Source organism: Neltuma alba, unplaced genomic scaffold (genome assembly GCF_004799145.2).
Source record: "Neltuma alba isolate B1F8T4 unplaced genomic scaffold, ASM479914v2 tig00011641_pilon, whole genome shotgun sequence".
Lineage (NCBI taxonomy): Eukaryota > Viridiplantae > Streptophyta > Magnoliopsida > Fabales > Fabaceae > Neltuma > Neltuma alba.
This window is the reverse complement of record NW_021636289.1, coordinates 1-15,632: the sequence shown is the minus strand read 5'-3', so window position 1 is coordinate 15,632 and position 15,632 is coordinate 1. Positions and strand designations below refer to the sequence as shown.

Below are 15,632 nucleotides of genomic sequence, written 5' to 3'. Positions count from 1 at the left end.
TTTAACCTTAACTGTTACTGCTATTATTATACCTATTTTAATATAACTACTTTCATTTTAAGACTGATAATCTAAAAATTGGATTAATCGATCCGAAATATAGGTGTTCGAAAACCGTATACATGGTTACTTGAAAACAAAAATCTTACACCACCTTTAGTCCTGAACATAATTGTTTTGAAAGTTGTGTCCCCAGAATATCAATCATTAAATGCTGTTGGTGGAAAAAAAAAAAAAAACATATCAGATGCTTATTTTTTTAATAAATAATCCTAATTAATCTTGCTTTGACAAAAATTGAGCAAGGTATTCATTTAATGAGTAGGGCACCTCTTTATTCAGTCTTTATATTTCAATTAAACTAGCATAACTTGATTCATGAAACTTAATTCATTTAACTCAATTTTTTAAAATTTTACTTATTTATTTTAATGGCCACACATTTTCATTCAAAAGGAAAAATCACAAAAAATAGATATTAAAAATTTTTAAATTGTATACAGGGCACCCGTTCATGAAAATTATTATCATTTACTTATTAATTATTGTCAAAACCAATACTATTAATGTTGTAACGTGTTTCTATATGTAATTTTTTTTAAGATCTTATTTTGCAATTTTTTATTTTCAGAAAAAATAATTAATAGAGATATTGATTTATAATCTCCTTATTGTGTAACTAATAGATAATAGATAGATAATAACTCTGACAAAAAAAAAAGAAGATAGATAATAGGTTTCTTTCGGGCACCAAATTAAATTTTAGAAATTAAATGATTATTTTTTGTGAGAATAATGACTTTTCCAAGAAAATAACTTACAGAAAGAATGACAGAAAAAAAAATGAAAATTGCAAATCCCAGGTTTGATAATATAATTTTATTTAGTATTAACAAATCTAAACTTATAAATGAAAATAAATTTTTATTAATATTGCTTGACATTTACAAAATATAGGTTCATTTTTTTGTCATTGTTCCAAACTTGAAACTTATAATTATCGTCATTGACTATGCAGCGCGCTAGCGCCTCGACGGCAAGCCGAGCCCGCTCGTCTCAAATCGTTCACCTGCATCGCTCCGCTCTGTCTCGGTTTTGCTCTGGCTTCGACGTCTATGAACTCCCAATTCTAGGGTTTGTGTACTAGAGATATACGAAAATGTCTCAGAACGGCAAGCTGATGCCGAATCTGGATCAGCAGAGTACCAAGCTTCTCAATCTCACTGTTCTGCAAAGGATCGACCCCTTCGTCGACGAAATTCTCATCACCGCTGCGCATGTCACCTTCTATGAGTTTAACATCGATCTTAGCCGATGGGTTCGCTAACTTCACATCTTCTAAAGTCTGCATTTCTTGAATTTTGTTCTGGCACTCCCTTTGATTCTTTTCTTAATTTTTTTTCCCTCCAAATTCTGTTTGATTGGTTTGCAGAGCCGCAAGGACGTTGAAGGATCTCTCTTCGTTGTTAAGAGGTCAGTTGATTTATATTTCATTATTATGGTCCGCTTATCCAACGTTCATGAGCTTATTAAAAAGTTATATGAAAAGCTGAGTTCTGTGTTATGTTGGCTTTACCTTGTGTTGCGCATTTCTCTATGGCTTATTTATTACTTATGCCTTTCATTGTAAATTTTGTCTTATTTCAGGAACACACAACCTCGATTTCAATTTATTGTGATGAATCGTCTTAATACCGGTTAGGGACTCGATATGCATTTGTTTGTACTCGTCAATTAGCTTTCTTTCCCTGCTTAGTAGGTATGGCTCCTGCATTGCTTCTATTGGATTCAGTTTATAAACTAACCTATAGGCCATTAAATAATATACTTGTAATATTTGTTCTATGACTGTGTGTGCTTCAATTTGATGCTAAATCTATAGTGCGCGCTCGGGTGTAAAATGCAATATCTCTCATTCACCGGCAAAAGTTCAACTTGTTGCATTAGTCGTCAGAAAGTTAGAGTTCTTATTGTCATATACCGGCCCTATTCTTGTCTTGATTGAACTTTCGGGTTGTTGCTCTATTTTTGCCTGTGTAAGGTATGATATTTGTGTAATCGGATTTTTCTTTGGGCCTAAATTTTAGGAATAGGGCTAGGATTTGCTATTAGAAATCCAGAATTTGCTTCGCATACCCAATGTTATGGGTATAGTAAAACATGAAGTGTGTGGTTTGTAAAAATGTCTATTTTGTTTCAATGGGAAAATATATTATGCTTGTGCTACTTCTCTCTATATGCGACTTGGATTTAAGCCTAGTATAATGCTTGAATAAGAGATTCGTGTTGTCATAAGCAGAAAACTTGGTGGAGAATCTTTTGGGAGATTTTGAGTACGAAGTTCAGGTTCCATATCTGCTATATAGAAATGCTAATCAAGAAGTGAATGGTGTATGGTTCTACAATGCTCAGGAATGTGAAGAGGTGGCAAATCTTTTTAACAGGTATTGTTCGTACTCGGATGCAGTCACTTGCCCAATCTCCATTGGTCGGGTCCTCGTGGATTGAATTTCTGCCTTCTTGTTGTGACAAGGGCATGCCTTTTACCCCTTCTCTATTACTCTTGAAAGTCAGACACTGATGTAATTACTTCTGGTCTGTGCCATTCCTAATAAAAAATGTGGTTCAACTAAGATTTTATTGACCAATGGGGTGTTTATATTACATTCAATCTCATTTTTCTGACTCAATTAATGGGGTTGAAAATTATTGATATCGTTCTGTTTAGTAATTTGATACGTGGTGTCTGTTCTTTTTCTTTCGCTCCTCTTGGTGGATTATAGATTTATGCTGACATAAGAGTTATATTTTCTATTGGACAATGCATAATGAGACTGGAGCAGTGTCAGTTACTTGAAGTGCAGAAGATCTAGCTTATAACAATATCAGCAATATATATGGACAACGTTAGCCTTAAGATAATTTCTGGAAATGATAACAATGTTATACACCTGTGAATGATGAAAATCAATTTTTGCTAGCAACCAGTAACCTCATCCATGGCAGCAATGACCTGTGCTACCTGACATTTTGTCTAAGAAACAGAAGTTACTAGTTTGATCAAAGGATATTGGTGAATGGCAGGGGGGAGATAATATGAAGAATGAGTTTTCATAGTTGTTAATAATAGCATTAGTTGGTTATGTATCAAGAATATTTGTTGATTTGTACCTGGTCAAATTTTTATTAACTATTCTACTGACCTTTAATTCTCATGTAACATGGATATTCTCTTATATTTTGGATATTTTTCAGGATCCTTAGTGCCTATTCCAAAGTTCCTCAAAAGTCGAAGGTCTCTTCTACGAAGAGGTAGTAATATGCGTTTTCCTATTCAGATGAACCTCTGCCACTACTCAATGCCTCCCCCAAGGTGTGGGGTAGGTGGTCTAGTTCATGTTTAGAAAAAGAAAACTGAAAAAAACTTCAAGTCATCCCTTACAACAGACTAATGTCTATGCGCTAGATAATATGACGTGATGTGATAAAAGGTGTTGCTTGGTTTGACCATTTGACAAAGTATGCAATCAGAGGATCTACTAGTACATTATTAATGAAAGTTTCCTTAATTCTATTGAAGGTAGAGAATGGTCTTGCCCAGAGCCATGATTTATGATATTATTCACCTTCCACCCCCCCTCCCTACTTCCTAGCCTTCAAAGCAGATTTATTAAATTTAACCTCCATCCAAATGTATCTTTTCCAAACATCAATATGCCCACCTTCCTTCGCTGTGGTTGCTAAATATACATGCCTATCTTGTCCCTATAGATTGTCAATTTCTGCCAGTTTACTTTTTTCTCATATTTTTAATTGGAGAATTTTACAGCAAATACCTGAGGTCTAAATTTTTCCCTCATTGTTGTCGTCATCATTATCATTGTTGATGATATTGTTGTAGTGTACACTAATCATCAATTCACCCATATCTTGGACTGGAAACTTGACAATGTGTGGTATTTGGGCATCTTCTTGCAGTGAATTTGAGGAGCTGGAAGCAGTGCCAACTATCGCAGTCATGGATGGTCCTCTTGAGCCATCGCCATCAACCACTTTGAATGCAGCTGATGTATCGGATGATCTTTCCTTTGTAAATTTCTTCAGTGTACGTATCATAGAAAACTTTCCTTTCAGTATGTATTTAAGGGTAACAGTGGTCCAGGTTAACCTAAACAACTTCATAGGATATCAATATTAGTTAGACATACTACGTTGGAAACTGACCAGACATTTTCGTGAATTTCTTTCCTGTATAGGCTACTCATATGAATTGTTCGACCCTCAAGTATTGTTGACAGTTTGTAGTTAGACGTTGAACATCTAGTACTCAGTTCGATTAGGATATGTTTTTCTGCTTCACTGTTACAGGCTGCTATGACCATTGGGAATACTGCAAATGCTCCAATTACAACACGATCTTGCCAGTCGTCTGCTACAATTCCTTCTACCTCTCTGCCGATCAGTGAAGCTACTCCAGTTGCTCCTTCCTTGCAGCTGCCCTCTCATTCATCATCTGCATCTCTAATCTCTCACCATGACACTCCTGGTTCCAGCAGCAGCAGCAACCAAACCACCAATCTTGTGAAGCCTTCATTTTTTGTCCCTACACCTTCTTCAACAGTGATGACCCCTCCTGTGTCTTTGTCCACGGCAGCTGTCCCTCCACCTCATACCGTTCTCAGCATGCAGCGCCCATATGGTGCTCCACTGCTACAGCCATTCCCACCACCAACTCCCCCCCTGTCCCTTACTCCTACTTCTGTTCCTCATACAAACCATGGTCCAGTTATTACCAGAGAAAAGGTCCGAGATGCTCTTCTTGTGCTTGTTCAGGTCAGTTCACTTGCTTGTAGTAAGCGTATGATATCCTGAATTTCTGACTACTATTATATCAAATGAGAATATTTGAATGTAGATAATGTGGAATGAGCTTGTCATGTTTTCTTGCATCCTGTTTATGTACCCATATCCGTTTGTCCCTCTTATTGTCTCCTTTTTAAGTGAATTTTTTCTTGCTGTATTTTAGGACAATCAATTCATTGACATGGTCTACAAAGCGCTGCTCAATGCTCACCAATCGTGACTGTCAGGAGGTTTTATCATTCTAGAGATTTTTTTTTCCCCCGGGGGGGGGGGTTGTTTTACATACATTTACTATAGATAGGCCAGGCTTCACTCGTCCTAAGGCTTTCAGATGCATCAGTTAGGCACTTTAATTTGCAAGTTTGGTTGAGTGCTGAACGCTGTGGCTGATGATTATTTGGGTCCCGCTAATATCTGAATGTCACCATGTTTTTACAAGGCGGATGCTAGTTAGAAGCAGCAGCAGCATCCCGGAGGACGAATTTTATTGCAAAAGGCCGCCTTATCAGCAGTGACATATAACTCGCCACGAAATACTGGAACCCTGACGGTAAGAGCATATTACTGCACTGACTTCGCAAATTATGGTGCTTCACTGGAACAATTCTCTAATCTACAGATGTCAATTGTCTAGTGTCCTTGAGCTTTTCTTTATTTTTTTTCCGGGCCCCGGCGCCCGTGGGGTGGGGGGATGTTGGGGTTTGTTCAAGATTGTGTATAGAGCTACCAGATCCAAAGAAAACGATGCTGCACAATGCAAGTATAATGGATAATCAATCTCATTTTTTTTGTTTCCGCTAAGAAACGGACATCGGTGGCAAATCAGCACGTGTTGGGCTTTTGGCCTCGTTTGTTGCAGCTTGGTTTTTTGGCCAGATTCGCTGATCGCAGTTAACTATGAAATTTTAATGCCGCTTTTGTCCTCAGAAACGTCTACCTCGTGAGTATTGCATGGGGGGTGGACCGTTTTGAAAATGAGTGGACTAACAAGTTAAATGAATTTCGCATTATTCCTGATGATTTTATCGTGCGATGTTTCAAAAACGACCACCCTTCAAAAATGATGTCTGGTTTTGCCGTTTTGGGGAACGTGGTCATTCCGAAACACTTTTTTTATTAACAAAAATGTGTTCGGGGTTCAAATTTAGTAGTGGCTGTCAAAATGTTTATCCATCAAAACAGCATGTTCTTTTACTAAAAAGGAAAAGATGTATTAAATATTAACACAGTTCACCGAAAAAAAAAAGATTTATTATAATAAATCATTAGAATATCTAGAATATGTATTATAAAAGAAATAATTATAATTAGATTTATTTTAGCGAAAGAACATTCATATAATTATTTGCAAGCGTAACCAGATCTTTTAATCAAAATTAGATAAAGTTCTTGGTTGGCAAAATAATATAAATTATCAAATAAATAGGTTGGTGTAATTTGAGTAACAAATTTATTAGCATATTCCTGAAGAATTTTGGGGGAAGAAAAAAGAAGGCAAATATGCCTTTGTTTTCGTTTGTCAATAGTTTTAAATATTATCCGTGTAAAATACTATTCCGGTCCTTAATATAAAACTTATTTAACTAATCTGATTAGATTAAAAAAGTTACTTAAGTTAGTTAATTACAAAAAATGCAACATATTTTTCTTAAAATACCATAATCATTTTTTTTAATAGCTCCTTTTCCGCTTTTACTTGATTATGATTAAGAGAATATCTATAGGGATCATTTAGAAAAAATTGATTAATATAAGAAATAAATCTTGTATTTAGAACCAAAACCAACTGAACAATTGGATCCAAAGAGTATCAGTTATATATTTATAACTAAATTTATAAATTTTTTGGCTGCATCAAGTTGATGAATATCCATGATTCCTCAACAAATCAGGTGATACAACGTTACTGTTGGCCAAAAAACAATTTATCAGCCGAGTTGGAACCAAAGATGTGGAAGATACCAAAACACCACGACTAAACCTTCTCAATGTTGCTAAAAATAATATAAGACCATGAACACCAAAAATTAGCAAGTATTTCATCGAATGAAACGATCATCCAAATACAAAGTATTTCTTCAAAAAAAAAACTAAAATTCAAATACTCGTCCCTCTGTTGGCTTAAACTAGATAATTAAAAAAATCTTGACCGCCACAGCGGCCTCCCAAAATCCAAGCCCTCAGAAGACACGGTATGATTTTCCCATGGTGCTCTTCAGATACAAGCACCGAACCTGAAATCCACGTAAATTCAACTCATTAGATGACGGATCCAAGCACATGTTCAAGTTCATGTACAAGCTCAAAACGTCCTAGAGATCTGCCAAGTAACCTTTGACTTTCAAGTAATCTTATGATAAAACACAGATGCGTCACGTTGCAAATTGCAAATAAGTTATCATAGCAGACCGCAATTCCAGAGTTCTACGCTTATGCTTAGATAACATGCAGATAATAAAGGGAAACAAGTAATAGGTCAATTCAATGCAGCAGTAATCTAGTTCGTGCAAAGAAGGCAAGATAGCTCACATTCTGCCAATTCTTTTTCAACAAGGAGACAAGGAAGTTAACGCTGAGTTGCACATTTTGGAAGACTTGCTTTTCCTCCATGCTAACATTACCCACAGCAACTCCCATACACAAAACCTTCTTTAGCTGAAATTTTACCATGGCCTTGGTTTCATTAACCTTTGACTCAAGGGATTCTTGGTGAGTAACAAGTGTGGGGAATTTCCCTACATTGTCATACGAATAATACACATAATTAGTGATATGAAGTAAAAAGAGTCTATCTATGCAAGCCAAAAAAAAAAAAACTTGAGCTTTAACAAGATAGTACAGATTTTTATGCCCTCAGAGATCATGAGATTTATGCTTGTGAGTCCAGATAAATGACTTGCCTGCCTTGTTAAGGCCTGGACCCAAAAGACGAGGAATCTGCTTAATGACTGCTTCAGATGCTAAAAAGGCGTGATATTTTTGGCTAGTTTTTTAACCAATTTCTTGTTCTTGTTTAGCTTCTTCAAACTTTCCACATCCATCCAGTCCAAACCAATCTTCTCAGCCTACATAATTACATTGGTTATATATCATACATATAGAGTACAAAATTCACTACTATGCTCAAAAGAAAAGCCGGTAGCAAAAAAAAAAAAAAAAAAAGATACCAACTATACAAATTAGAACAGCCTGAAACAAGCAGAAGTGCCAGATGCTAGTGCACCAGCATCCAACTGTACAACAAAGATCTAGTTGAGTTGCAACAGCATTAAACACGCATCCCAAGTATCATCCTTCTCAAACAATGTGGTGAGAAAAATTAGGAATAAAAAGCACTGATTCAATAGTTTGTCTAGTGAACGAAATTAATACCTCTTCAACGTGTTGGGCATCTCCGAGCATGCATATTTTCATCTTAGGGCGAGGGATGTGGGGCAACTTCACAGAACCACTGAATCGCTTATCCTTTTGTGGATCATAGTTCTTCAGACCAATCTGGAGTTCAATGGTCTCGACAAATTTGCGGTTTGCATTCTTGGAATCATTCATAATTTGTGAGATAGCTTCCCTCAGGGCATCGCTCTGAAGCTTACTGCACGGTCAACCCAAAAATTGAAACTGAGATATTTCCGTATAGCGTAAAAGGAAACCGAATAGTCAAGCGCAACAATCCACACCGAAAAATTCTCAGTCCAATTATGCTTCTCATGTTAAAACGCATGACCTAAGACGTAAATGGATGCCAAAACAAGTGTTTGGAACCAGCAGTGCAAATAGTGAACCTACAGAGTGCTCACAAAAACGAAAGACAGTCGAATATTCCAACAATGCAAATTTGAGAAGTTATCAAACAGTGACATTCTAAACAGACGGTGAACGTGATGTTTCAACCAAGAGATACTAGGACAACGCGTGTTTGAAGACTGCCAAGACAAACTAGAAAAATGAAAATAGGAATGTCACGAGTGGAGAATGAAGTTCCAAATACCTCATCTTCTAAGCTGTGCCTTTTCAGCGCAGAAGCTCCAGATCTCACTCCTGTAAATATAATTGCAACGAATTAGATCAAAAATAAAAACCAAACATTCATATATCAACGCCACGATTGTGGCACAAACAAATTGCCCAATGTTACATAACAATCGGGAAAAAAACAAACAAAAAAACAATGGTTAGAGACACCCATATTTGAGGTTGGACGAACAGAAATGATCAGATATAAATTGAAAGGGATTTTCCAAGTGTTTTTATGCCACACGAGAGGTTTCACGACCACAATGTTTACAATGTCTCAGCTTGGAGAGAAACAGAGTAGAGAAGTACCAGAGAGGCAAAACAGCAGAGCTAGGGTTTCGCAGGTTGGCGCCGCAATTTATACAGAACGGAATCGATAGTCAGTGAGAAATGGATATGGGCCGGAACTCGTATTATTCAGGCCCTGACCCAGAGCCCAGATGTGATTTTTAGGCCCTATCATATATTTCGTCCCCATAATAAGCCCAATTAGTGATATTTCGTTTGGAATTTTGGATAGAGGCAAGTTGTCATTTTCCGCCCAAAATAATACACTGATTGCCAAATATCTTTTAAAAAGAAAACTTAACCAGGCCCAAAAATTAAAAAGCCAGCGGTTGACGGAAGACGAATTCAAATGGGCATGGTTGACGGAGTTTTCTGAAGTGTCGCTAAGCTCATCCAGTCTGTGTTGGGGAATAGTCCCTTCTGACTGGTCGGGCCATGATAATTGGACCATTCGCCCAATGCCAGAATAAGGGAATTAATCGTTGAATAAATGTGAGAAAATGACAATAGAATTAACGTAACGACATTTTAGTCAAGTGAGGTAATAATTTGCTATATCATATGTTATTTAATAGCTTACTTAATGAGAATAGTAGTAACAAGCCTGCCGTTATTTGAATTTCGAAGCAAAACAATGGGGTATTGAAGGCTTCAACTGTGGGGGCCAAATTGAAAGAAAATTGAGAAGGTGATGATCAGAGAGAGTGGGGAGAACTTAAGCAGCAATTACTACGGATGACGAAAGGGGTTGAATTGGCTATTCCGTTGAGGCGGCCATTGGAATTAAAATATTAAGTGAGTTCTTTTTTTTCCTTGCCAACATTAATTGAGTCTATGCATGCACAAAGAAAATAAAAGAGAGGAAGAAAGAATGAGTAACAGAGAATAAGGGCTATTTAGAATAAATTGTAACCAGTTTTTTAATCGTGATTTGCAGAATATGAGATAAGTATGTGAGGGGAGTTTTGTCTTAATTTATATAAAACATACTTGTTAGTAATTTTAGATATGATGGCAAACGATGCGATAATATGCCATTTTGCGTAGGAAAAGTCAAATCAAAATGTCAACAAATGTGGAGCCTTACTTTTAACACATGATGAGTATGATCGCGCCAACTTGGCACCGGGAGTTGGTCAACACATTTTTTTGCGGGGGGGACAAAGTCAGCATAAACGTGGTCAGCTCTTTAATTTCTCCCTTCTAAATAATTATTTTTTCAATATTACACACGCCAAGCTAAAATATCACCTAAGTTGTACCAAGACCTTAATCAAATTCGTTGAGATGGGGGGGGACATGCCTGTACAGAATTATTTTTTTTATATAAGTAATGGTTTTCCATCCAAAAAAAAGTGGGAGTTTGCAATATTACAGGTGAAGTTAAATTCAAAGTTTGAAACGAGGATACAAGTGTGATCTGACTTTGTGCATGGCAAGTGAAGAGTAGAGATAAAGGAGACAGACAGGACGAGGTGTGAAGTGTGAAGGGAACAAACTGGATGACAGGCGTGGAGTTAAAGCGGAAAGTGATTAGGTTAAGCAACAAGGAAGTTGTCTCAACTGGACTTGGAACCAACTTGGCCCCGACGGCTTACCGGCCACAGCCGAGCTTCCTCTGCCCCTCACTTACCTGGCCACTTGTTGTGCCGCTTTCATGCTAAAACACACAACTAAACTTCAGATATCCAGTTGGCCAAAATAATAATAATAATAACCACAGCCTCTCGTCTGCAGCCCCCGTGGATTTATCCACAACGACACGTGATTAAACCTTGGCTGTGAGCCACCAAAAGTAGGCATGTGTTTGTGATGACGAAATAAGAGGAAAAGAGTGAAAAACGCTAACAGGGTTGTGATCAGTGTCTGGTATGGGGGCATTCATTAGAGGACAGGAGCAAGGTACAAAGATACATGTACAAGACTCGCCCGTAAGTTGACACGACAGCATTAGTGTTATTACAGGGTAGGTGAAATCACCGGCCGGCGCCGGAAAGCCCCACAGCCACTAATGTCTCAAACACTGATGTGTGCCCAGTATGTGTCCGTTTCGGACAGAACAAACACTCGCCGTCGACCCCCATTCATCACCCGCGCCTCATCTGTACCAGGAATCTGCACTCTAGTTACTCCACTGTCTACGCTACCCTACCGTCTATACTTGCTTTTAGGCTTTCTTCTGCACAATTTCTATCACGTACTCTTCCATACTCCCTTCAATTCCGCACGTTACCCTATGCTGGCCTTGCGTAGATAACCCATAGATTTTAAAGGTCATGCATCTAATGTTATTCTACAGCATATGTTAGTTGACATCAATAATAATAGTTAGCAAATTAAACCCTGAAATTTTCCAAAATAATAGTTTGGCCCAGAGATAAAAAAGAAACGAGCTTATGCAGAATAATGATGCCCATCTAACACAAATAATTGTCATTTTCAATAATAATTAAAGAAGAAAGAATAGTCATCCCCGTGAAACGGCAGAGCATAGCGTAGCGCGTACAATAGGTGTTATCCACTTATCCGAAACGATTTTTCCTCTGCCGCCAGCCGAAGCGGACGAGCCCTCTATAAAAGCCCCTCCATCAGATTTTTCCCTCTCATCCCACAGTTATGGCTTCTTCTTCAGACGCACCGCTCGCAACTCTCCATCCCGACCTCTTTCACGCTCACATCCTCAGTCGTCTGACGGTCCGTCTCTCTCGCCTCTCGCCTCCTCTCTGTTCCGCCGCCTGTGCCTCCACGACTCTCTCTGGCGTCAAATCTGCACTGCCACGTGGCCCTCCCTCCGTGACCCCAGTCTCCGTTCCGTCATCTCCGACTTCCCCGCCGGCCACCGTTCCCTTTTCCTCGACTCCTTCCCCACCCTCCATCGTTATTCCCGGCCCGATCATCTCGATCCTTCATTTACCCCCACAAAGGAATGGATTTCGGCCGTGGATATTTATTATCATGACAGGCCCATGTTCTCCAAGTCCATCGGACCCAGACTCACACGGGTTGGTTCGAGTGCTCCCCTCTGTGGATCGACCTGCTTGGCGCGAAAGAATCTGTTCCGACGCCGCTTAAATACGCCAGCAAGGACGAGGATTGGATGAAGCACCTGGAGGAAAACTTGAGCCTCAGCTGGATCCTGATCGATACATCCCGGAATCGTGCGGCGAATCTGTCGAGCCGCAGGCCGGTGTCGGCGCAGCGTCACTGGTTGACCGGAGAGCTGGAGCTCGTTTACGCGGTGGTGATCGCGTGCGATGAAAGGCCGTCGGAGTGGGTCCAATGCAACATAAAGGTGACGTGCACGTGCGGCGAGGAGGTTGGAGGGGAGATGCGAGTGAAAGAGGTGAGCTTGACGGTGGAAGACACCGACGGAAGGAGTGTGAGCGGGAAGCAGAGCATGGCGATTCTGCAGAGCGCGGTTGAAAGCGGGAAGAGGAGAAAGGTGAATGAGGAAGAAGCAAAGGCGAGGTTCGAGGAGTTCTTATCCGTCAAGAGAGACAGGAGGGAGAAACAAGAGAGGAGGGATCAGGCACTGGACATGGTTTTGATTGTCGTTGTCGTCACCATGTTCGCTTTCTTGTGCTGGTTCTTCTTCTTCTGACACGAACTGGGTCTCGTCAATCATCCTTAGCTGCTTGATGCATCCAGATTCAAACGCAGCAAAAACAAATAGCAAAACCTTGGTTATAATCATTTTTACTCTGTAAATTTATGTCCAGAGTGCTCCCAAGTCCCAAGTTCATCGTAATTATTATTATTTTTGGTTAATCATCCATCATGATTAATATTACTTGAAACACGTTATTTTTGGCGTGCTGCACTGCTAACAAAAATTCTTCGTCCTTTTTGGGGAAAAATCTCCGGCCCGGTATTGATCACAGTTTGTCAAAACCAATAAGACTTTACTCCATGCATTAGCGACTGTATTAATTCAGCTAGCACGTTTGTTAGGACATACTACGTTACTACCTTCCAAATAGAATAAAATAATTAGCCAGTTGATTTAATTAGTAAGGAATCGGCTTATAACTTATAAGGTAGTGAATTCGAATCCTTATGAGGATTTTATTGGTGGGCGATCTGTGAGAACCTTTATAAGTATTCTCTGAGTTTGGAAGTATGTCCTGGCTCTGGTGAACCTCCGGGACTGAACTCCCTTAAATTTTTGTGTATAAAAAAATAAAATAATTAAACTGAAATACTAGTTACACTTTTATTTTAATCCTAAATATAAGATTTTTTTTCATGTAATCTTTATACTAACAGTAGTTTCAGTTAATATACTTAATTAACAAAAATATTTTATGAAAAAGAATACTTATTTATCACAAATAATTAATTTAATTAATTTTTTAATATATTTAAATTAGTTAATTAACTTAGTACAAGTCCTAGCGTAAGACTGAGAAAGTGTCGAGACACGAAGAAAGACAAATTCACCTGAGTTTGTTATTCATTGTTTTGACGGGGAAAGGTGTGGATAGATTTCTTTTGCGCAACTAGTCAGCATTAATCAATAAGTGACTAAGTCAGATCTAGCATCTCAAATTAAAAGACAGTTTTTCTCCCTCGCCCCAAATAAAAATGTAGTTTTTTTCAAAAAAAAAATTATCGGGCAGCACAGATTAGCTTCAGTGCTTTGCTCCTGGATAGTATAAGAGTTATCTTACTAATTTAAATAGATTAAAAAAATTAGTTAACTATAACCAATATAATTTGATTCATTTAAAATATTCATAAGTTATATTAAATTATATATTAATTTATTAGTTAGGTAAATTTAATATAACTTATATTTAGAATCAAAACTACCCTCCAAACTAATGACTAGATGACCAGTAATTTATAAGGAAGGGGATATTGTAGTGTTTTTTCCTCCAACGGATGCTAAAGCTTTTCTTACCTTGTACTGAGATCAAGGGCACCTTTATTTAAACAAGTGGTTAAGAATTTGATTGTTAACTTCCCGTCTCCTTTAGTATAAAATATTAAAAATAAAATATAAAGATTAAGATTGTAATTGAAAAAATTATTAAAATAATATTTTATAAGAATAATTGTTTGTCATATGGAATTAAACAAACCTATAGAAGTGGGACTGACTTTTATGTTTAGAATAAGATGGGAGGGATTGACTCTTTTTTTTTTTTACCTGAAAAAAAATCTCTAATCCGTTGGTATTATTACCGTACATGTTTCGGACTGAAGACAGAATTTTACTGTACAATAGTAAATCGGCCTTGAATTGAAAATGGGGAGTGTTAAATTAAATGGTCATATTCTTGGAATCGCACGTCGCATTCAGCAACGGGGGTCGTTGTTTAGTGATGTGATCAGAAGTAAGAATTAGTTTGCCAACCAAAAGACAGAACTCGCAAAACGCCAAAGCTTTCTCGTCAGTCGTCGCTAACACTGTGGGATTAGGAGTGTGTCGCCATCAGGGGCTAGGATTCCAAGCTCACTCCCAATGGCCCACTTTGATAACGGAATGGAATTAAATATAGAGAAATAAACTCAGTTAAGAAGTTGTTTCCATCTTTGTTTGTTTGATATAAGATGTAATTGTTTAGACCATTAGATGAAAAAAAAATGCACTATCATCTAATTATAACATTTTATTTATAATTTATAAATAAAGTCTTGTAATTAGAAACACGACGTAACATAAAAAAGCCAAGTACTATTAAACAATGATATTATTTCAATTTTTAATATAAGAGTTAATTTAATTTTTATTTTAATCCTAAATATAAAATCCTAATTCATTTTGTCTTTTTATTTTTTAATTTTTAATGTAGTTTTTATAATAATAGTAATTATAACTAATATACTTGATTAGTAAAAATATTTTAAGAAAGACAACATATATTTATTAGAAATAACTAATTTAACTAGTTTATTAATCTATTTAAATTAATTGACTAGCTCTTATATGAAGAATAAAAAATAAAACCTGGATATGATAAAATGGTGTGCATACCAGCAATATGATTGAATCTAGCAAGAGAGACTAATTACTAACAATGCACGGATTAAAATTTGAATCTTATTCACATTTAAATTCAATGCATGAGAATGTTTCAAATAAGATTTCCTCAAAACGAGGCGTCCTTCGCATATGAGTCGTAAACGGAGCATCGTAAAACTTTTCGCATATTTATTCCCCATTGCAGAGCTACTCCAAAGAGCAGCCTCTTCTTTGCGCGCTATGGGGTCAATGGGCACGATAACACAACTATTACAGGGGATGTGACAACCCAGGACGCAGTTTGAAGCAGTCAAACTGTGGCACTCACACCGTGTTCTCCAGTTACTTCCATCATATGACCTAATATATATATTTATATATATTCATATATTTAGAGTGTCCTCGCAATTCCTACCGACTACCGGCTCATCTCCTTGTTCTCTTGTTTGCAGTAGTTGGTGGTGGTCACTGGTGGATCATTAATTATTGGCTTTGCGTC

At 37.5% G+C, this 15,632-nt stretch overlaps 2 protein-coding genes and 1 pseudogene across 5 annotated transcripts; 2 read left to right on the top strand and 1 right to left on the bottom strand.

Moving 5' to 3' along the window:
- The first annotated feature begins 1,033 nt into the window (after positions 1-1,033).
- On the top strand, positions 1,034-5,251 carry LOC114716031 (mRNA-decapping enzyme-like protein). 4 transcript variants are annotated; one of them, XM_028900963.1, is made up of 9 exons: positions 1,034-1,318; positions 1,433-1,473; positions 1,648-1,697; positions 2,300-2,444; positions 3,256-3,312; positions 3,979-4,105; positions 4,369-4,833; positions 5,027-5,110; positions 5,139-5,251. In XM_028900963.1, the coding sequence occupies exons 1-8, from the start codon at positions 1,160-1,162 to the stop codon at positions 5,081-5,083; spliced, it is 1,101 nt and encodes a 366-aa protein (XP_028756796.1). In that variant the 5' UTR covers positions 1,034-1,159; the 3' UTR covers positions 5,084-5,110; positions 5,139-5,251. The 4 variants fall into 4 exon arrangements, with proteins under 4 accessions (XP_028756796.1, XP_028756795.1, XP_028756797.1 ...); XM_028900962.1 differs by having other exon boundaries at positions 5,027-5,115; positions 5,144-5,251; XM_028900964.1 differs by having other exon boundaries at positions 5,027-5,085; positions 5,165-5,200.
- Positions 5,252-6,839: 1,588 nt separating this feature from the next.
- On the bottom strand, positions 6,840-9,021 carry LOC114716027 (60S ribosomal protein L10a-like; annotated as a pseudogene).
- A 2,760-nt stretch (positions 9,022-11,781) lies between these two features.
- LOC114716033 (probable F-box protein At2g36090) lies at positions 11,782-12,766 on the top strand. The gene is made up of 2 exons (XM_028900966.1): positions 11,782-12,042; positions 12,128-12,766. Exons 1-2 carry the CDS (start codon positions 11,782-11,784, stop codon positions 12,764-12,766), a joined length of 900 nt encoding a protein of 299 aa, XP_028756799.1.
- The last annotated feature ends 2,866 nt before the right edge of the window (positions 12,767-15,632 follow it).